Genomic DNA, 21664 nt, shown 5'->3' with positions numbered 1-21664 from the left:
GTTTCCTTTCTAGGGAGGGAGCAATTGATCGCTTGGTTAACATATATAAAAACGTGGTGCACAAAACCGGGGTAATATTTTTTGTTGTTTTTTTTTTTTTTTTTTTTTTAAAGCATTCTGTTGTTTGCTACCAAAATAAATTTGCTTTTCAACCACATTACTTTGTATTTTACAGGGCTATCTCACAGAAAGTGGTTTTGTCAACCTGCAGCGGGTCCAGATGATCATGCTGGCTGTTGGAGAAGTTGAAGATAGTATTTTCAAAAAGCGAAAAGATGATGATGTAATTTCCATGTTATATTCGTGGAGTTTTGTTTTCAACACTTGTCTTACTGTGATGCTTTTTAATAGAATGAGAAAAAAACCTTTGTGTTTTGTTAATGTCTCTAGTGGCTTCCTCCATATTTGAAAATTAGTCAAGTGCTTCCAGTTGATTTGCTTTTCCTGGAGTGCAGGGCGTTTTTTCTGGTTGCTGTCTCAAGTAGCAACAAAACAAGAACTGTATGTGAGTTCTGCTACTTTTTCAATAGCTACTATGAAAACTAAACAAGGAATTTTTTTTTTGCCAGGGTTGGAATACTAAATATGAGTTCAAAGTGCGTTCTTGCCTTTCAGTACCTCCTGCAATTTGAAATTTGTCCAGGAATTGTTGTTCTTTTGATCTACCTCTGCAGTCTGTGCAGTTCTTGGCAGACGGACTGCAATTTTTTCATAGCACTTGTGAATGAAGGAAGAAAACTGTATTTACTGTTCAGTCATACAGTGATCTGCCAGTGCTGCCAAAACGTTTGATTTCTAGTTGCTTCAGCCTGTGCTTCTCTTGAAGTAGAAATACTAATTTGATGCACAAACTCTCAGTATCCCGGGCCCAAGATCTTTCCTTGTGCCTTGTCCTTTTCTAGGATTTTGGCTCTCTTGGCCTCCTGGCAGATGTTCCACACCAGTCAAGGAGCTTAGGCATGTGTTATTACTTAGTTCTTTGACACTGATGTCATCTTGAACTGAAACTATTGCTAAGCTTATTAGGTGATTTAAGTCATAACCAAAATTAGGGGCCTTTGAATAAGCAGCAACTCTAGACAACTTGCATTGAATTTACAGATACAAGAACTTATGTAGGTCTCTTATTCAGAGCATTGCTCAGAAACCGTGCAGTCTTTTGGTTGAGGATTATGACAAAATACGTTTCCAAGAAATCTGTGTCATGTTTTCCTCTTTATTCTTTACCTAGGATAACTTTAAAAGACGACAAAAAGAAAAAAAGAAAAGAATGAAGGTAAATTCACTTCTTTCACAATGCAAAAACTGGCAAGAATTAAAATGTGTGCTATAGCATTCAGTGAAAGTGTTAGTTGAGGCTGTAGTTGTAATTATGGCATTTTCTGGGCTGTGTGTAAACTATTTTAGTTTTTTTTCCATGACTTTTTGTAAACTGGGGCTTTGATTGAAGGAATTGCATGTTAAAGACTTAAAAAGAAGAGTTGAATGCTACAGATGATACCTGTATGTTTTGTCTTTCAAATGTGCATATATAATTATGAACTTTGATGATGATTAAGTGATTCTTGATGATCACAGTACAAGAATTACTTTCCTGTGGGTTGACACAAGTCTTCTCAGCAATTGTGTTGCTTAGGAGATGGGCTTTGACTTAAGAGTTTATGTTTAAATACATATACCGATTTGCATCAATCAAACACAAACTATAGCTATTACACAGTTCAGTGTGCAAGCAAGTCAGTGCTGTCAGATGTTTCATAAATGTGTTAGAGAAGCAGTAATTGTTGTTAAAACGTGTCTGCCCTTTCTGTAAGCTGAATTCTTTAAAATCTTATGTTTAGTGAAGATTGTGAGACGTAACTAATTTAAGGTGAACTGAGTGGGTAACTGCATACCTCTGTAACTACGTGCTATTTGACATGCTGATCTGAAAATTGTGAGAGCATCACCACATTGCTGTGGAGATCACATTTCTTTTCCAGCACACCTGTATGTATTTATTTTCTAGAGGGATCATCCTTCCTTTATTCCTGGTGGGCAGTTTTCCCCTCAAGCTCTGGGAAATCGCTCCAGTCCTCAGGCAATCAGTAACCCCAGGCAAGCTGCCTTTGAAATGAGAATGCATGACAGACAGAACTCCGTAAGTAGATGTTTAGAGGTATTTACAAATAGAGGGGGCAATAATCACATCCTGTAGACCTGTTTGGTTGTTATTTTTTTCGTTTCTCAGTACTGCTGGAAACTGGGAGAACAACCTGGGAGTTGGGACACAGCTTGATTGTGCTGAAACTGTTCCTTCAGCTCCAAATTCCCATGCTTCAGAGAATGTATATGAAATACACATAGCACGTGCATTTTGTTAATTTATTTCACTGATCAGTGTGTGTGTGTATGTATGTGTATGTAAATTGTTCCTATCAGGGCATCAGTAGGGCTGTGTATATGAAAAATAATGCAAATTGCCATTAACCAGGTATACACAATGGCACTGTTCCCCACTACTTTTCCCCAAGCTATGTGTGTCTGTTGTATGTCAGTAAGTTCTCACGGTCTCTCTAGTTTAATTCTCAGTAGCTTTTCTAGCAGAAGGATTAGGCAAAATTTGTAGTCTTTAGAAGTGATCAGGAACACGGATCATTGTTAAAGAGCATGTCTGTATTTTTGTTTGGGAAAGTAGTGGGGTTTTTTTTTGTTTTTTTCACATCTCTTTTGGGGAACTGCTTTTTAACATTCTCAAACATCACTCCTCACTGCAGAGAGCTGAAACTCAGATCAAATTTTAAAAATGTATTAGAAAGTAATGAAAACCTGGAAATAAGTTCACTGTTCTGTTAGCAGTCTCAATTGTTACTTGAAATAATAACTATGATAAACTTTCCGTCTGTTCATAAATATTCATTAAAACACTGAATGTATTTTTTGAGTAAAGATTCTTTTCATCATAAAGATTGGTTTTCTTTTAAGTCTGAATAAATATAATTTGCTTTATTTAAGTGTACTTTCTGCTAGTCTTCCATTTTAATCTTGAAACTTCTGCACGTGGGTTAAGCAAATCAGTTCTTTTATGGAGTCTGCTGAGGTTTCATTTATAAGGACTGTATTTTATTGCAATTATTTGTCTTAGCTTTTTAGAAGTGAAAATGAGAGGGTTTTTTTTTTTTTTTAGGCTGTAATATTAAAATACATGCATTTGAAAGGAGTTTAGGGGATCAGCAGTGAGGAAACAGTATCTCTGCTGGTTTTGTATTACAAGCAGCATTTGTGTGGTGCTCTGCATACGCATTTTTCACTGTCAGTATAAAATGAAGTCATAAAATAAGCTGTAGGATTAAAGACAACAGTTGTATTCCAGAGTTGGAATATATCAACATGGCATGTCTTATCGTTGTAAACTGTCTTGTTCATTGCATCTTTTTTTATTCTCAAATACAGTGAAATTTTTGGCTGCATGAATCAGTGCCCTGGGAGGAGTTCTTTTCTTTTGCTGCCTGACTTAATAGTTTAAGGACTGTGTAACTTCTGCCTTGAGTTTTTGGAGATCAGAATGAGCGTGATTTTGCTTTATCACATAACTGCTAGTTTGAACTTAAATTTAAAATGACTAATAAATCTTCCCCTCTATTCATCTGTAACAATTATGTCCCTAGACGATGTCGTCTCCAAATACCAGTCTCAATTCTGATGGCTCCCCATCCCCAGCACGAGGAATTAAGCGAAAATCTGAAGACAGTGACAGTGAACCTGAGCCAGAGGATAATATCAGGTGAAGCCATTTTATGTAGCACTTTGTTAGCAAATTGCTGAAATAAATGGCATTAATTAGGCTGCATCTAGCTTAGCGCAGCAGTGCCTTCAGATGCTTTCCTGTGATCTTTTTATCCACCGGTAATTAATGTGGAGGGTTAGAATATTCAGTAAATTCCAGTGAGATGTGTAAGCTATAGCTGTTAAATCTAAGTATCTAGATTAGTATGCGTGCAGGTTTTCATCCTGCAAGCCACTACTCCCTGTGAGACCACGCACTAGATTGGCTACACATCCCCTGTTCGGCTTTGATTATGTGAGCTGAATGCCACTGCTCTGCAGTTGAATTTTTGAGCTATTTAACCCATAACATTCGGTTACACTGGCATGTGCAGCATTACTTATTTTGACTGTCACGATGTTTTCTTCCATCTTTGATTGGTAGCAAGCCTGTCTTTGGCCATTTATGTTGTTCCCCAGGTGATTAAAGGGTAGGAATTTGATAGGAATTAAGTGACAGTGAATTACCAGCGAGTTTGAATTTATCAGAGGTTTAAATCAAGCCATTACCCTCTAACTGAAGGGTGAAGACCTTATAATTTTTGTTCAAGTCGCTATCCTGATCAATGCAGCCAATGGGTTTCTGTTTCCTGTAGTCAGGGGACTTGTGTGAACATGGGAAAGCAAAGAGGATTACTTCATTGTGAAGTATTGATCATGAGTGTCCAGTAGTGTTGTTATGACACGTTACATCTTGCCAATTTGATTTGCCAGGAGGGAGCATTAGCTCTCATTTTAACTATTGTGTATGCAGATCTGAAGGAGTTCTTCATGTTGTGGTTTTTTTAAAATTGATCAAGGAAAACATCAATTTGATGTCAAAATAAGTGTTATTACTGGCTTCCCTTTGAAGTTCAGCACAGATGCTGAGAGAAGCTTTAGCAGTGGTTTTTGTGCTGTTCCTAAAGCAAGTAGCTTGAAGGAGTCACGGTGGTTTCCAAGGAGCAGCAGTTTGGACAAAGGTAGTGCTGTCAAGCAAGTGAAAACACTGCATTTGTCTGCAATTATTTAAGCTCTTCCGTAGCTTTGGAATACTTATTCAGATCCTTTTCTGAGTGGAAAATACTTTGATGCTTTTCATTGTCTTAGGAAATGAACAACTTTATTTATTATTTTTTTTTAGTGTCATTTGTATTGAGTTGTATTTAGATGGGAGTGGAAATCAATGTAAAACAGAATCCTTTCCAGCTTACTAGTAAAAACGCATAAATGAACTGGATGCAAAAGTTGTTTGCAGAAATACATTATGTATTTAGAATGACTTCAAAGCTGGATTCAGTAGTTCTAGTCTGCTAGCAAACTTCCTGGTGGTTGCTGCCTTATTGAAAGGGTTTTGAAACTTGGCTAGGTATCCAGCTGTGAGGGAATTCCTGGAATCAGCTGCTGAGACTGCAGGTGCTCTTGACTCTGTCCAGGCATCAGTGCAGGTAGCTCTAGTCCTTGCTCACCAGCTAGCATCCTTACACTCCCAAAAACATCTCTTGTTTTTCCACCTCCTCAGCAGTTTGAATTATGGTTGAGCTCAACCACAAGTATAAATAATATCCATGTACAAGTCAACTAAGTTCAAAGCAAGGTTTGGGGTTATTTTTGTTTTTGTGTTGTGTATCAGTTTTAAGCAACCTTTGCTTTATCTTAAAGGCTTCATGTGCTGCAATGTGAGCTTGAGTTTTGTTGAGTTTGAGTTGACCTCACAAGTAACCTATATGCTTTAGATTCTGTATGGAATTTGAACAGGTTGCAACCTTTGTAACAATAACATTGCATTGGAACTGAGGGATTCGGATGCACATCTGTCAAGTTGAGCAGGTGGCTGTTTTCCCTGCCCAATCCCAAGGCAGACATAAGGGGGAGCTACATGTAGTAAGGATAAACAGTATCTGTGGTTGTGTTTTTGACTTGATATCCCAGCCTGGCACAAAAGGTTGGAAGGCTCTGTATTAGAGGGAACTCATTTAATGTGAATCAGCAAGTGGTGGCTTCCAGAGTTTCAGATAATTCTGCTGGTAACCACAGCTTGTCTCAACAGCAGTAGGAGCAGTAGGAAGCCAACTGATTATTATTAATAAAATAACAATTGGGTTCTTTTTTAGTAAGAGGGGAACTCGTCCTAATATAGAAAACTGAAGTGGCAAGTTGAATTTTAATGCAAAAATGTAAACAGGCATATAATGTTAACGTGTATTGACCTCTGTTTGTTATGCAGGTTATGGGAATCTGGTTGGAAGCAACGCTACTATAAAAACAAGTTTGATGTTGATGCATCTGATGAGAAATTCCGTCGTAAAGTTGTACAGTCCTATGTTGAAGGGCTTTGCTGGGTTCTCAGATATTATTATCAGGTACTTATTTTCTTCCCTGCAACTTCAGTTTTCTTTTGTCTGCACCCTGCCTCTTTTCAGGAAATAATAACCTTCCATTCCTTATTTTTGAAAAGCATTGCTTTTCTGAAGATGTAAGTAGCCATTCTGTTTGACACTTAAGATCTGAATGCAGTTCATCCCTCACATACAGTAGCAGTGCTTGTTACTTTATTAAGAAGCAGTGTGTGTTTCCCCTTTGCAGTAGATAGCAGTGCAATGGCTGGTGAAATGGTAAATGGCAGTGAGCAAATAAAGCACAAAGCATGTGAAATGCTAGCAAGGAGCAGAGTTGTTGGTCTGCTCTATGGATTGTAATGATGTTCCATGAAGTGCACTGTGATTGAAGTAATCTGTATCTGATTTAAATCTTTTGATAATTGAGATGTCAGATTGGCCTTTGTTGCACTGCTGGTTAATAACTAGTTTCGTGCTCTGAAGATAAAGTAAGTTATATTTTGTGCATGAGCTGGGAATAGAATCTGCTTGGGCAGATGAAGTTTATCTGTCTCAGTATGGTTTTGTAGCTCCAAGGCTTTGCCCACGCGCTCTTCGTAGGAGGCTCACACCTGTCTGACTTGAAACACCAGCAGGGCAGATACCTTACATGCATGCTTATTCTAATGTGCTTTTTTTTATTACTCCTTGGGAATGACAAAAATAAAAGCGTCTTCCATTCTGTTATATTAGCTTATTAGAGTTATGGTGGATGAGGACTTGCAGCTTAAGGCTGGCAAGTCTATTGCAGCTGATCTGCAGGAGAGTTGAACTTAGCTCTGCATATCCTACCTCCTGCAGAGGAAAAACATCACCTGGAGTTAATGGCCACGTTGGAAATTCCACCTTGGTAATTCCCACAATCCTGCACACGGTTAAGGTCTGCTGGAAGCTTACTGTGTTCCTATTAATTGTGGCAAGATGTGTTCCTAGAGCTCAGTATGTGCCAACGTCTCTCTCAGCTTTGTAAGTAAGTCTTCAGATCAGCTACAGACGTATGCTGGAAAACTGTCAGTGCAGCCTTCACTACTGCAGTGGTACAAAACCCCTGCAAGAGGCAGTCTAGCTTATAAAAGAAGCTGAGATTAGATGTTCTTGAGAGAAGGCTTGTAAGAGGACTGAAATATTTCTATTCATTTGGAGGCTGTAACATTAAGGCTGTTGTATTCAGAGGAGTGGGGGATGTACGTTCATTGCTCTTCGGTGAGCGTGCTGCAGCCTTGTGCAAAAGGCATGGGGTTTTGTAACTGTTCAAACCTCAGTTGCACTTGCACTGCTGAGATATCTGTGGTTTTAAATTACAGGAACTGACAGACTGATTTATACCCAAACTTAAAGCCATACAGGCAAGTCCTGCTGCAACGTTGCCTGGTTTAGCATATAAAACCAACTTAGTTAATGAGATGTGTATATGAGATAGCTCATTGTCCTCTGGAGTTTGTAGACGGAGGTGACTGGTACGTACAGGAGTAATAAGTGATTACAGTTGCAAAGAAAATAAATCAGTGAGGTTGATAACTTGAGGCTTCAGGCAGGACCACAGTGCTCTCGAGAAAATTGAGGAGTACAAATAAGGTCTCGAGGAAAAGTGCCTGCATAGAAAGTATTTCTGGTTTAGTAAAGTTTCAAAGACAAACTTGATGAACAAACACAGATGGTTTGCTTTGTGTCCAGAGAACTCTAAAAGAAGGCAAATTTCTCTCTAGACCTGATCAAAAATGATATTGCAGACTTAAAGTAATGCAGCAGTGAAATGCTTGCATGTGCTGCTGTCGTCTGTACTTGAATAACAGAGCTGTTAGTGTGTAGCAGTCAGGTAACTTTCTGCCCATACACCTGCCAGATTGCATTAGTTGACTGTAAGAATTTCAAGATAAGTTTGCTTTTTTTTTTGACAGTTGGCCACAATACAAATTCCTTCCAGTAATCAACCACTGCTCATTATCCATAAAGCATCAGAAAGAATCCTACGTGCTTTTCTACTCCTATAAAAAGCAAATGATGGGGAGCGTGTTCCACTAGTAGGAACATCTGTTTGGGGGGCAAAAAAGAACCCCAGTCCACCTGGCTCCTGACATATACTGAAGCTGTCTGAAGAATTGCATCCGATAATTAAAGTCTGTGTAGCTTTGTACCAAAAATATTGCTGGAGAAGCCTCGTTGACATTTACTTATTCAGCATTGGAAGTCAAAACAGTAGGCTTTTGTTTCAAGTGGTACTGCTAAGAAAAATAGCTGAGGAGGTGAAAACTTGACTTAGACCTTCTGGAGGCACATTTCCTTTAAAGTGCATTGTGTACCGATGTTTGAGTTGACTTTCTTTTCTTCTTTCTGAGTATTATTTTGCCACTTTCAAGTGAATGCACTTAGTATTTCCTAGTGCCCAAGGTGGAATAAGTAAGAAGGAAAAACAAAATGTTACCTGACGTGCTCATGTCTGTGCTTTTACACAGTACAAAAGTAACTAATTAAAGCAATAGCTTTTCAGCCTGCAGCAAGTACCATTCAGATACTCACATGACGTGGAGTGCATCCTATCTGTCTGGTCCCTTGTATTCTCAAGCTGATGGTGGGATTTAGCTTGGAAAAACAGTGCTGCAAACTGTATGCTGCCAGAGAAATACTACTGCTACTCCCCTTGAGACCTCTGTCATGGCTTTGACTTGTGCAGTTATGCTGTTATGGAGAACTTGTAAATGAGTTCTGTGTTGCCAACACACGTTTCCACGCTCTGAGATGTGCCAGAAACTCTACACACATTTAAAATGTCTAGTTGCTGTAAGCTGCTCTGCTTAGCCCCAGGGCCTGGTGAACTGTGTGGATAGACTGTGATCCCCTGCTCTTGGCAAGACATTTTTGTGTTTGGTTTTATTGGATTGTGTGTGTGTGTGTGTGTGTGTGTGTGTGTGTGTGTGTGTGTGTGTTCTCTCTCAAGGGGGAGGAAATAAGCATGAGGTACGTTGCAGTGTCCTGAAGTTAAGGTTAAGACTGTACTGTGAGGTCTTTTGTATCGTTACGGTGCTAGGTCTGTCTCTTTGGCTGTCTCCCTTAGTGACTCAGACCTAGCACATAGCAGGAGTACTCTGGCAGAGAAGCCTATCTGCTGTTCTGTGCTGCCAAGGAAATGCCCGAGGTCTCCATTCACTATCCACTGAACTCACTCGCTCTAATCTGGCTATGAAAAATTAAGTCCCAACCCGAAGTCCAGAGTACCTTTAGAGGCAAGAGCTCTTTCTTTTCTAATTGTGGGGACTTCTCTTTCTCCCGGTTGATGCTGGGCTAAGTTTTAACAACTTTAGTTACCGGGCTGTTTGATTTCTATTTTATTTGATTTTTCTTATACTTCTGATTTGCCTGATGGTAATTCTCTTGTTTTGTGTCCTAGGGCTGTGCCTCCTGGAACTGGTATTACCCTTTTCACTACGCTCCGTTTGCTTCTGACTTTGAGGGTATTGCAGACATGCCCTCAGATTTTGAAAAGGGCTCCAAACCGGTAGGGCATACTTATTTTTTTTATGACTTAACAGCTTGCTAGAAATGTCCTACATCTGCTGGTTTATTTTTGACAGTTCAAGCCTCTTGAGCAACTGATGGGAGTTTTTCCAGCTGCAAGTGGGAATTTTCTGCCTCCAACCTGGAGGAAGCTCATGACAGATCCGGTAAGAGTTCTTGGTTTATTCCTCTGTGTGAGGTTTTGCTGTTTTGTGTGATCATGACTTGCTGCTTTTGACTTCAGGCAGAAAAAATAGTGGAGAACAGAAGGAAATGTTTTTGGTGGACTGTAGAGACCATTTCAAGATCCTTACAAGTGAATTTTTAGAATTGGAGTTTTCAACAAGCAAGAATCATTTTGTGACTTTTTCATGCTTTAGTTACATTCACTTTATGTAAGAAACTCTGTGAAACTCATCCGGGGAGCAGAGACCAGTTGTCAGGAGTTCTCCTATCCCACTTAATTTCTTGTTCTGATGTTGTAGGTAATGGGAATGCTCTACCAAACTTCTTATTTACTTGGTATTTAGTAAAAGGTGTTTCTCTTAGTCAGAGTTCTTTGCATGCTTACTGAGTGTGAGCTAACACATAAGTACATGGCATTCTCAGTCAATTCCATAATAGGTTTTTAATGATTTTTTTTTAATTTTTCTCAAATACAGGAATCCAGCATAATTGACTTCTACCCTGAAGACTTTGCTATTGATCTGAATGGGAAGAAGTACGCTTGGCAAGGTGAAACTTGAGGTTTCTTCTTTTGAACTACAATATGTTGGCCTGTAAGAACAGGAAGAAAATGAGAAATGATGCTAGTGAGATAAGGACACACCAAGTAACAGGGGTAACTTGTATTAGCTGGTGTGAGGCAGAAGTATTTTGCAGCAGCTGTATTTTTGAGAAGGAATTTCTGTGAGTAACAAACTATGATTCAGAAACTGATACAGGATTGGCAGTGGTTAGCAGTAACTTCAGCAGTCGTTCTAGATTAATTTGTTCTGAGCTAGATTAATCATTTTTCTATTTTTATTAGCCATACTGTGTTATTGCCTCTTGTTGTCCTTGTGGTTTAACTAATGGATTTTATTCTGTTCAATCAGTGGCTCATTGGTAGCTAGTGAAAAATGCTCAGGAATATAGAAATACTTGGATATGTACAAAGAATGAGGAAATGGATACAGTATTTATTAGAGTCTCTTTCTGTAGAGAATAGTAGTTCTAACGAGCTACCAAATTTTTCTATCTGTTATTCAGCTCGCAGTGTAACAGCACTATTAGATGTATAAATCATGATTTGGGCACAAATTGAAACTCAGGAAATTCCATCTGAACACAATAAAACACTTTTTTTTTTCCTTTGCGGGTGGTCTGACACTGGAACATGCTAACCTAGAGAACCTGTAGATTCTCTGTCCTCAGAGATGCTTCAAATCCAGCTGGACAGTCTTGCTCAACCTGTGACTGTGCTTGAGGAGAGGTTTAGAAAAGACTGTCCCCAGAGGTTTCTGCCAACATCTATGATGCTGTGGTTCCTTCTCTAAATCATCTCATCCATGCTTTGAAATAGCCAGCTAGAGACACCAGTGACTTAACTGCAGATAGTGAACCAAAATCAAAGAGAGTAGACCTGAGTGTTATGAGATACATTGCTTAGCATGTTTTTGCTCTGTGAGTTGAAGTCTTTTTTACCACCTGCTGTAGTTCTGGCAACTGTCTTTAGTCCTTTTGTCTGATTATCAAATGCACAGCTTAAAGCAGTAGTGTTTTAAGTAGCTTGGATATGCTTTTAGCAGTCTGTAACATTACTTTTCATTCATCTAATATTTAATTGCATTGTAAGTTCTTTGTTCTGTAACCATCCAGAATTTTCATATTTAAGAGGCAGTTAAAACAAGAAATAGTCAGTAAAACAAGAAATAGCTCCCAAGTTAGAAATATCTAGGTAAAAGTGCCTAGTGTACCTTGTGTTGTTGATACAACATCTGAAGATCATCTTATTATGGTTGTAATTAAGCTCCTGAAGGTTCACCGTTGGTCCTTTCTGTAATTTCTTGGGTTATGAATGCTCTGTTCATGCTTCACTGTCATTCTGCCACTGTGTTGTGAAGGTGAGAATAGTTTGTTTTCCAAGTAGGCTCATCAGTTTTCCTTCACAAGTAGTTCCAGCTGAAATTTGAATGTGATACAGCAGGGCTCAGTCTCTGTGGAAGTTAGCCCCTTGTGCTTGCAGAGCAAGAACTTACTTTCTTACTTGTGGTAGGCAGCTCCCAGCTAAATAATATCCTGAGACTCTGTCAGTCTTCATACTGACATATTTAAAACTGTATTTAATGGCAGATGCATCTGAGATCTGCCTGCTGGTAGAACTGGTGCAGATGCAAATAGGAAACTGAATATCGTCAGTGGGAAACTCATCAGTAGAAGCAAGCTGTTGTCATGGTCAGATAAAGCCCTGCTGTTTGTGGTAAGGGAAATGAAATTAAAAACTGGAATAATAACTCTACATTAAAACCCCTAATAAAGGTGACAGAAGTAAATCTTTTAAAGAATTTCCATGGTAAACTTCTTAGTGCTTTTTAGAGTTGATAATTGAAGAAAAATACTGGAGCACACCAGGGATTGCTGTTCTCTAGTTTTATCAAATATGATTAAGAATGGGCTCAGAGAAGTGTTGTGAGATGTACTGCTTAGTGAGGAATTTTGGTCCTGAGAGGAGCCTGCATTTTACTTGGGAGTGAAACTAATAGCTAATATGAATAGTCCCTAATGACTTATATAATCTTTATCACCACATGTCTGAACACAGTGATTTCTTCCGTTGTCATCTCCTAATAAATTGAATAAAGTAGAATTGAATTCCGTTGGGAGAGTATCTTTTGCAAATGAGATAAATAATGACTGTCTTAATGACCTCATCTTATTCCTAAATGAAGCAGATATGGGTACTGGATGCTGCTTCCAAGTGTCTCTCTCTCCAGTCTGTAAGAAGGGAGGAGGATAGAGGAGTGCTCAGACATAAACATTCTCTTTTATCCTGTACTGCTTTTCCTCCTTTCCTCGGCAGCCTGCAGGGTAACAGACTTTTTTTTTTTAATCATACTGATGGAACAGTGAGGTAAAGCATCTATTCAAACTTTCCATGCTAGTACCTTTTCAAGGATGGCCATTCACAAACACTCGTTTATCATTCCTGTAACCACAGCTGCTCAGAACACATCAGTCCAGACTCATCTTTTCTCTGTTCTTAACTACACTTAGAAAGTTGAAATGGTTGGGCTGTCTCTTTCAAGCTTTTTCCAGCCAGTCACAGTTTTGAGAGCTTTGGTTTAAAGCATCGGTAGTTGGCAGAATGGTCCAGCACATGGTATCATACAGCCTGGATGGTCTCAAACATAGCAAAAGCTAAAACCTGTGACAATCACATTTTCCCAAACCCTCATGCTACTTTTTTCCTTTCCTCTCTGAGCAGGAATACTCTATTAACTTACTGTAATTTAGCTTGATTTGGTACGGAGAACAACATCCAACGTGTGTTCATCTGAGCAGTGCATAGCAAAGATAATTTGCAGTAAGACAGTGCCACAAGTAAAGTGCTTGTGTAATGTTTTGAGTTTGAAGAGGACAGTGCTTTTTTATTTTTTTTTTTGGTGTTTTTCTGGGTAGATTATTTTTTTTTTCAGATGGTTTTCTCCTAGGTTGCCACAAAGCAGTGGCTGTTTTTCCTCACTTGTTGAAATGGGATGATTTGATTTTCACAGGTGTTGCGTTATTGCCATTTGTTGATGAGCGACGCCTTAGGGCTGCCTTGGAAGAAGTCTATCCTGACCTCACTCCTGAAGAAAGTAAGACTTACAGTGTTTTGTTGTGACTGTGGTGTATTCATCAGAACATGCTTTTACTGCAGTTTCATATAGCTGTAAGCACTAAATGAGCAGGAGCTGAATTATGTGTTGGTAATTAGAATGATCCTTGATGGATTTGTTTTCATAACTTTCATTTTTGCTTTTATTTTAATGGAGTAGACTTGCATAAGATCTAACCTGAAAATTAGATGGTGACTTAGTCATGTCAGAATCTTCTACCAGCGTATGTTGTCGAAGTAATTGGTAGATGAATATATTGGAATCAATGAGTAAACTTGTATTTTAAAATTAGAGCTGGTTAGCAGTCTGACTGCATCCAGTTACAGCGTGTGAAGCTTCGTGTTCAATCTGTGTAAGCAAAATCGTGCCTTGCTTTCAGCATTGTGTGAAAATTAAACCTGGTTAGCCAGTTCTTGTAGGTAAAGAAATCATGGGAGATTCCTTTTCAACCTATGTCCTTGCCATCACTTCGTTCTGAATTCAAGATTCTTCCCACTAAGCACAGGATTTCCATTCTTTTACTGCGCTGCTATTCTTTGTGACTGGGGGCATCCTGTTCTGGGCAGAGATACTAAGAACTTCCAGAGCTTTCTCAAATCACAATGAAGCTTTCCTCTGGAGGAGCACTGGTGGAGATAGCAATGGAATGGTGCTGGTGTGCTGTGTTCCTCACTTCCTTCTTCTGAACTGTTACTGTCGTCTTCATTATTTTTTCCTAGACAGAAGAAATAGCCTTGGTGGGGATGTTCTTTTTGTTGGAAAACACCATCCACTTTGTGACTTTATTGTGGAACAGTACAAGTCCAAAAATACAGAGGTAGGTGATATTTGTTCTTAAGGGATTATACAGATGATGGGGGTGGAGTTCTTATCACGTGCTTCATCTGAAATGTTTTTTCCATAGCCAGTGGATATGCCACCAGAGTTGTGTTATGGAATCCAGGGAAAGCTTACACTGAATGAAAATGCTGTTCTTCCAGATAAGTGAGTATAAATATCAGCTTCAGTTGTTTGATGGCAGAGGGTACTTTCTTCAGTTACACCTGCGTTTAAACTGAAAAACAACAACAAAATAACAATGACAAACTTAAATTCCTGATAAGACGGTGTATCTAGGTCAAAGCCAAGTGTGCTTTCTGCTAGGATTCAGAGTAGGTGTGCATTGTGATCACTATACTACTCAGAGGCAAGAACACTCATTTTACTAGCTTATTTTAGATAAACCAGGGCTATATATTGAAAGTTATATATCAATATATTGAAAATATATTGAAATTCCTCACTATCATTGTGTTGCTTTGGTCTTGTGCTTTTGTACCAATTCTGATTTAAGAGTCTGATGTGACTTCCAGTTGTAGGGCATGCTGTTCAAAGAAAAAACATCCTGTTTCCTACCTGCTAATTTTCATTGTGTTAAAGAAAAATCCAAATAGGGATGTACTTTGCTGTTTTCTGGTTTAGGTGGTAGTGCTAAATTCAGGAATATACATTAGCCAACTACACACAGATAATAAGCTTGTTTTTTTCCTCTTTCTGGCTAATGCATTTATTTTGGGAAATCATCAGTGTCATCTTTGCTTTGTTGGATATGCATTCATTAATCTAACTTTGCTTAGAGGTGTAAGCAGGTGTTCTGTAACTCATTTCTATTAAATGCAGAAATACTCTGATTTTGTTGGGCAGATAATATATCCTCCATCACACTCACTAATATACACTTCTCTATTCTTCTCATGGCTTGTGGAGAACATGAGCAAGTCAGAGCTGTTCTTGGAGAGAACAGTAATGCAGGAACAAGAAAACTCTCTCATTGCCCTCCCTATCTAGGGCTTGAGAAATGTGTGGGGTTTCTTGTTTGTTTTACCTGGAGAGGTACTGTTTGCTAGGAATTCTGTGAAGATAAGCATTTCTATCACCACTTCAAAACGTGTCTAGCTCACAGAATTTCATGTAGATCTCTTTAGCAAAGCATGTGCACAGTTTGATTTGTGTGCCCATGGATGTGTGATGGCTGTGCATGGTGATGTGAACTAAGGGATCCAGCTTCTGATCGATAAGGTTAATGTTCTCTATCATGTTGTCTGTCTACTCAACATGAGGATATAAGTTCTCTGGAGGGAAGAAGGAAGGGGTTAAGAAGCAGCTGCATCCCAGCCTATTAAGTCCTCAAGTGCTTTGTAAAAACAGCTGCTAAAAATATTTATTTCTTCAGAGCCATTTTTCCCTGAGAAGTCAGTTTGTGTCCATGTGGCATCTGTGTGTGTCTGCTCTGCTCTTCTCCTGCCCTCTCAGAACCTGCTGGCTTGTAATAATCAAACTGATGTGGAAAGGTTTCTGAGGTGCAGAATAGTTTTAACTCTTAAACACTTGGACAGTGGAAAATATGCAAATCCACTGTTGGACCTTAGTGAGACCGACGTGAATGATCAGCTGCAAAAGTAAGGTCATTAAGAAATAAGAATTCACTAATTCCACTGCTTATACAGCAGCTTGGTGTAGTGAAAAGACAAGCTAATTTTGAAATCATTTATTTGACAAAGACTTAACTGACAGTCACAGAGAAAGTGAAGCAGATGCTGAGAAGTTTGTGACATTTTAACAGAGCCCTTTCTCTTACCAGGACAGTAGAGTCTCCTGTTCCAATGCTCCGTGATCTTACCCAAAATTCTGCGGTCAGGTAAGTAAATTTTGGGATTTAATACGTTGGTGTACAGAGTGCAGTAAGAAAACTCAGCTTAATCTGTAGTTTTGTAGTTTTGAATTTGCTGCAGAATTCATCTCAAGAAAAAATTGAACTTTTCTTTTAAATTCTTCTCATTTTTGAATTCAGAATATAATGTAGTCATGTTTGGGTCATGATGGTTAAGCATGGTGTGGTGGCATGCCCATTGCAGGGATATCTGAAGTGGTTGCTTCTCAGTGCATCAAACCCAGTGGTTTACATCCCTTCAGAAGTGCCTCTTCTTGTCTGCCTTTACTTTTTTGCTTGTTTTATGCAACTTCTGGATCTTTGGCAAGCAAAGAGCAGCACCGATAGAACTCTGTATTCTCTTTCAAGCCTTTTAAATGAAAGAAAACCTAGCTTCCATGGGACAAGCCCCTGAGATAGAATTGGATATTGATTTTTATCTTTTTTTTTTCAGCTTTTTTTTTTTCTGGTTGGATTTTTATCTACTTTAATTGCTAACAATTCCCAGACAGTGTCTGAGAATATAAGCTTTTTGTATCTTAGAGTCAGCAATAAGGAGCTGTTTCTTCTTTTTTTTTTTTTTCTCCCTGAGTGGCTGAGTTCCCTGCCTTGTAGGAAGGAACTCTTTCCATAAGTTGTTTCTACTGCTAGGACTTTTTTTTTTTTTTTTTTTTTGCTATTTCTTATTTTAGTACCTTCTCTCTTCTGGAGATGGGTTCTCATCAGCTTCCTGTCTTACAAGTCTTGGTTAACAGAGGGGTTCTCCTGATCAAGTGAACCTTTTCCATCCGCATGTTATTCTTGGGGCAAACCCACCTGATAGCATATTTCAGCCCTGCAAGTGCTGGATGTTCTCTGTGAGGCATGTGGTACCTGTCAGTCCCTTTAAAAATCAGATCCTAATGTGTTAGATGCAAAGCTTCACCCCAGCAATGTGATCTGGCTTGTTTTTTTCCTTTTTGTCCTCCTCCTAAATGCAGAATATATAGCAGTAATACTGTCTTCGCCTGACTGTAGTGTTTGGGGGGGGTACTAAGAAACTTCATGATGAATAAAAAATAATGTAGAGTTTTTACAGGGGTAAATCTTGTGGTCACAAATGATCTGAATGACTCTTGTACTCAACAGCAAATTTCTGTACAAGCTATTATATGTTTTTCTCACTTAATTTGTCACAGTAGAGAAGGTATTTAATACTTGAGCCTGTAACTTCTCATGTCTTGTGCCACGTAAGATACTTGAGACACTGAAAATCACTTCTGATCTGCTTGAGTAATTTTTTTCCTCAAAAGAGGCATAACTTGGTTCAACTAGTGCAACTATTTAGGGGCTATAAGAAATATTAAATTGTGGATTGTCAGGGTATTGTTGAAAGGATGCTCTGAAATGAGAACATCGCTGAGCCATGAGTAGTTGTTCTTTGCTTCCCATCTGCCACTGTCAGGAGGTTTGAATTGTTTTATGCTTCTATCTATTCCTCTCTTGCAGAGATTTTTCTTCCTGTGCTTTGAGATGGTGTGAGTAGTCATGGTTCTACTCTTCAGTTCTTTTGACTCTGATTGAATTTTCCAAGGGACCGTTATTCTCTTTCCTTGGAGTCTAATTCATTCTCTGTTTTGGGGAAAGATAGGTTTATTTCATCTGGAAGAGTGAGATTAGCCTGCTTAGTGAGTTGCTTTTGTCTTTCTTGGCATCCCTAGCATTCTTCTGTATGAAATGGTTGACAGTGAGAGAACAGGAAGCAAGCAAACTGGTCCTGTGTACTTCAGAATTCTTCCTGGCAGCTGGTGGAATGTGGATACTTAAACCAGGAGACTGGAGTGTGGACAGATTTACCAAAAGCAAACCCAAACTGCTACAGAATGCATTCTACCAGCATAAAATAATTTTCCAGCCATATTTTGTTCTTTCTTTGGGTGATGGTAGACAGCTCAAGATGGATGTTCTTTGAGATCACTGAAAAAAACATACATCTCACAATAGAACTACATACAAGTACAAGGCTGCCTTTGGGAATAAAAAGTCCCTGCTTCCAAGTTCTGTGCATTTATGAGTAGATTGCATAGCAGTCTGCGAACTTTCCCATCCTTGCTATGGTATCCTTTGACCTTAATCAAGTACAAGTGCTTTTACTAGAAGATCTGTTCTCCCAGATCTGCAAAAGATACTTTCGTTACCATACATAGGATTAACTCTTTTCTAAATACAAGATTTTCTTTTGGATGGAATACTGGCACAGTAGAGGAAAAACATCACCATGTAGAAAACAACATAGAGATCCAACTCCCTGCAGTCAATACCCAGGTGTTTTTACAGTTTAAGTTTTGGGTTCTTCTATCTTCCTGTTGTGCATGTCAGTGTTAATTGACCAGCAAGTAACTTTTTCATCTTGCTTGTCTTAATTCTCAAGTAAACACGTTTCTCAAATATTTTCTTGCAGTATCTCTTTCAAGGATCCACAGTTTGATGAAGACTTTATTTTCAAGGCTATTGTATTACCTGGTGCAAAGTAAGTACTGGTTGTGAGTAATTGAATTTACTTTCATTAATCTGAGCATTTGCCCTGGTAACTACTTATGGAACTATTTTTGATATTCAGGAAACCTCCTCCAGTTCTGAAGCCAGGAGACTGGGAAAAGACCAACAATGATGGCAGGCCTTGGAGACCACAGCTTGGTTTTAATCGAGACAGAAAGCCAGTCCACTTGGACCAGTCAGCATTTAGAACTTTAGGGTAAGCCTGGCAGTACTACTGACTATGCTCCTTTATTTTCCCCTTTTAAAAACAAGAAAACAAAAACCCAAACAAACATCTAGGGATTGGGGAAAGAGAAACAAATCAGATGCTGATGTTCCATACTGGAAACTTTGCTGTGTGATTTTTTTTGTATTCAATGTTAATAAAAATCAGGCAGGACAATTTTGCAGTAGTACCCTGCACAGTTGTTTATATTGAGGGTTATTTCTTCTACAAAATATTTCTTACTAGCTTTCCTGTTTTTTTCTTTTTTCAACTTGTTTGCTAGATACTCTCTTGAGTACAGAAGATACAATGAGGATATTGCACACAAGTGGTAGTTAATACTATTACAAAGCCAGGAATGTCTTTCATGCTTTTAAAAATGAGGGGGTTTTACAAACCTTTATTTAAAGCACTTGTGTTACACCCTACAGTCCGTTTGATTGTCATTTTTCAAGGCGTTTTCACAGTCCGTTTTTATTAGATCTCCAAAAGTCAAGATAACTTTCATTCTGTGCTCTGAAGCATTATTGTATGACAACTAAGAGGGAATGAGCTGGGGCTGTGTATTACAGATAAAATGAAATATTCCCTTACTGGGAAGTACAGGGAGCCATATGTCTCTCAGAGCCTGAACAGAGAATGTTTTAACGTAGATTGTAATACTATCAAATAAAAGTAAACTGTGAGTCTCTATAGGAAGAGAAAATACTTTTTTTCTTTTCTTTTACCTCATCTTATGACTGTAGAGGAGCTGGAATAAGAAAAAATAACAACCTTTCTTTTATTCATGCATTAGAAAGCATAACTTGTTCCACTACTATATTTGTGAACCAAAAAGTTATGTTCCTGATCGCATGTGTCTGCCAGTGAAATGCAATTCAATAAGCCACTGGGATCTTTAAGGTCTTAATGTGAATGTAATTTCACACAGGAAAAGACATCCAGGCTTGACAAATGTTGCCTTCAGTGTTAGCAGTTCACTCTTACTGAACTCTTACACAGTTTGCACAAAAATGTTGTTTTTTTTTTCTCCTATTTACTGGGATTTGCTATAGAATCTTGAGTGTTTGTGCTAGCACCAGCTCACAGAGTGTATGCTTTGTTTGTGGTGTGCCTGGCACCCTTAGATGTCACCACATCATGTTTGTGCACATCTCCCCTGATGCACTGGAGAGAACTGGGTATTAAAGGACTAGGTAGCAGCTGTGCTGTAAGATGGCATTTGTGAAAACATCCTATTCATTCTCCTCTTCATTTCTTACCCACAATAGCCATGCAATGCCAAGGGAAAGAGGGATGCCAGGAATGTATGCCAATGCAGTACCTCTTGGAGCTTATGGGAGCCCATACACCCGGCCTCTTATGAGTGGGCAGCAGCAGATCCCTAAATTGCTGTCAAGTAAGTGAGTTCTGCTGTATACGTTTCTGAGTTTGAAAAATGAGTTGGATTTTGGTCTGTTGTGCTATTACAGGTGACAAGTAGAATCAGGAATTCATCCTGCAGGAGGTGTGTTTTGCCTGCTTTGATGTTCTGACAACAGAGTTCAGGCAATGCATTTTTCTGCACTCTTTAAATGGTTGTACTCAGGTATGGTATATTTGGTGCCCTTGCCCAACGAGGTGCTGAATTTTAAACACTTTTCACATCAGCGAATGGGAAGTGTTTATACTGCTTCATTTGATGTTTTGTTACAGAGATCCTGCCAAGAAGCAAACACCATTTCCTCCTTTTGCCTGACCACCTTCTGCTTTTTGCAGAAGTTTGTTTTTCCTATGAATTAGCACCATTGTGAGCACTGCTTTTTTATAACAATTATTTATTATTTACTTTTCTTTAAACTTGTTGAAATGACACAACACAGTGTGTGTTGTTCACTGGGAAAATCTTGCTGTTACTAAAAGCAATTTGGCTTTGTTGTTTAGTCTTGACTAGCCATGCTGTTTAGAGCCCAACCAGATAGTTTCCTTCTGTGAAATAGTAGCACAATGCTGGAAAAAAAATGAAAATATGCTAGAAGAAGCATTTTTGAAAACCTTTTCTTCCCTTTAGCTGTTGGATAATTGGCATCAAATTGGTGGTAGGGGGGAAACTGTTTCGAGTTCAATCACAAAATTATTTTGATTTGACTTAGTTAAATGTCAAGGCATGATTTGATATGAACATGACTCTTCTCCAAACATCTGCCTTGTGTCAGTCACGCTTTTGCAGAGTCCACAACTGCTACAGAGCTTTTTGTGTGTCTGAAAATTGGGAAGCAGAGTGATTAACCTTGGGCTGCTCTTCTGTATTACTTTTCACTACAGCAATTCCAAAAAAGAAACGTGCTGAAACAGTTTTGATTCTAAAATGCAAAGATGTACCTGTAAGCAGGATCCCACTTTAAATACCGTGCCTGCTATTCAAATTGCATTTTTTCCAATAAGGATTTTAGTGTCTGAGTGTATTGGCTGAATTTCAACATCACCAGCATCTGTGGACTTAGCGTTTTGATGGCTTGTGTTTGGAGAGGGCAACTGTGGTGTCTTGTAGACTTTGCTCCTGCTATACATGGAGTGCCCAGTCCCTTTTGGAGCTGTTTGGTTCTGTCCTTTCCTATATACCACTCTTATTTTGGGCCATCTGCTTCAGTTACTTAAGAGTTACAGTAGAACTTTTCATCTTGTCTCTTTACATGTGATTAGGAAGTGCATTTCTGTAACGGTGGGATTGAAGCAGGAG

At 38.8% G+C, this 21664-nt stretch overlaps 1 protein-coding gene across 1 annotated transcript in view; it reads left to right on the top strand.

The window, feature by feature from the left end:
• Window positions 1–21664, top strand: part of XRN2 (5'-3' exoribonuclease 2) — a 44791-nt gene that overhangs the window by 9151 nt on the left and 13976 nt on the right. Inside the window, exons 12-27 of the mRNA XM_019612476.3 lie at window positions 14–71; window positions 176–283; window positions 1232–1276; window positions 2009–2140; window positions 3648–3763; window positions 6011–6146; window positions 9547–9654; window positions 9731–9820; window positions 10316–10388; window positions 13409–13492; window positions 14233–14330; window positions 14418–14497; window positions 16134–16190; window positions 18643–18711; window positions 18802–18936; window positions 20217–20344. Coding sequence (XP_019468021.2) covers window positions 14–71; window positions 176–283; window positions 1232–1276; window positions 2009–2140; window positions 3648–3763; window positions 6011–6146; window positions 9547–9654; window positions 9731–9820; window positions 10316–10388; window positions 13409–13492; window positions 14233–14330; window positions 14418–14497; window positions 16134–16190; window positions 18643–18711; window positions 18802–18936; window positions 20217–20344 — 1517 coding nt within the window. The remainder of the gene's footprint in view (window positions 1–13; window positions 72–175; window positions 284–1231; window positions 1277–2008; window positions 2141–3647; window positions 3764–6010; window positions 6147–9546; window positions 9655–9730; window positions 9821–10315; window positions 10389–13408; window positions 13493–14232; window positions 14331–14417; window positions 14498–16133; window positions 16191–18642; window positions 18712–18801; window positions 18937–20216; window positions 20345–21664) is intronic.

The sequence above is a fragment of the Meleagris gallopavo genome, chromosome 2 (genome assembly GCF_905368555.1).
Source record: "Meleagris gallopavo chromosome 2, MGAL_WU_HG_1.1, whole genome shotgun sequence".
Lineage (NCBI taxonomy): Eukaryota > Metazoa > Chordata > Aves > Galliformes > Phasianidae > Meleagris > Meleagris gallopavo.
The sequence above is the reverse complement of the archived record's forward strand: the minus strand, read 5'-3'. Positions and strand labels throughout refer to the sequence as shown.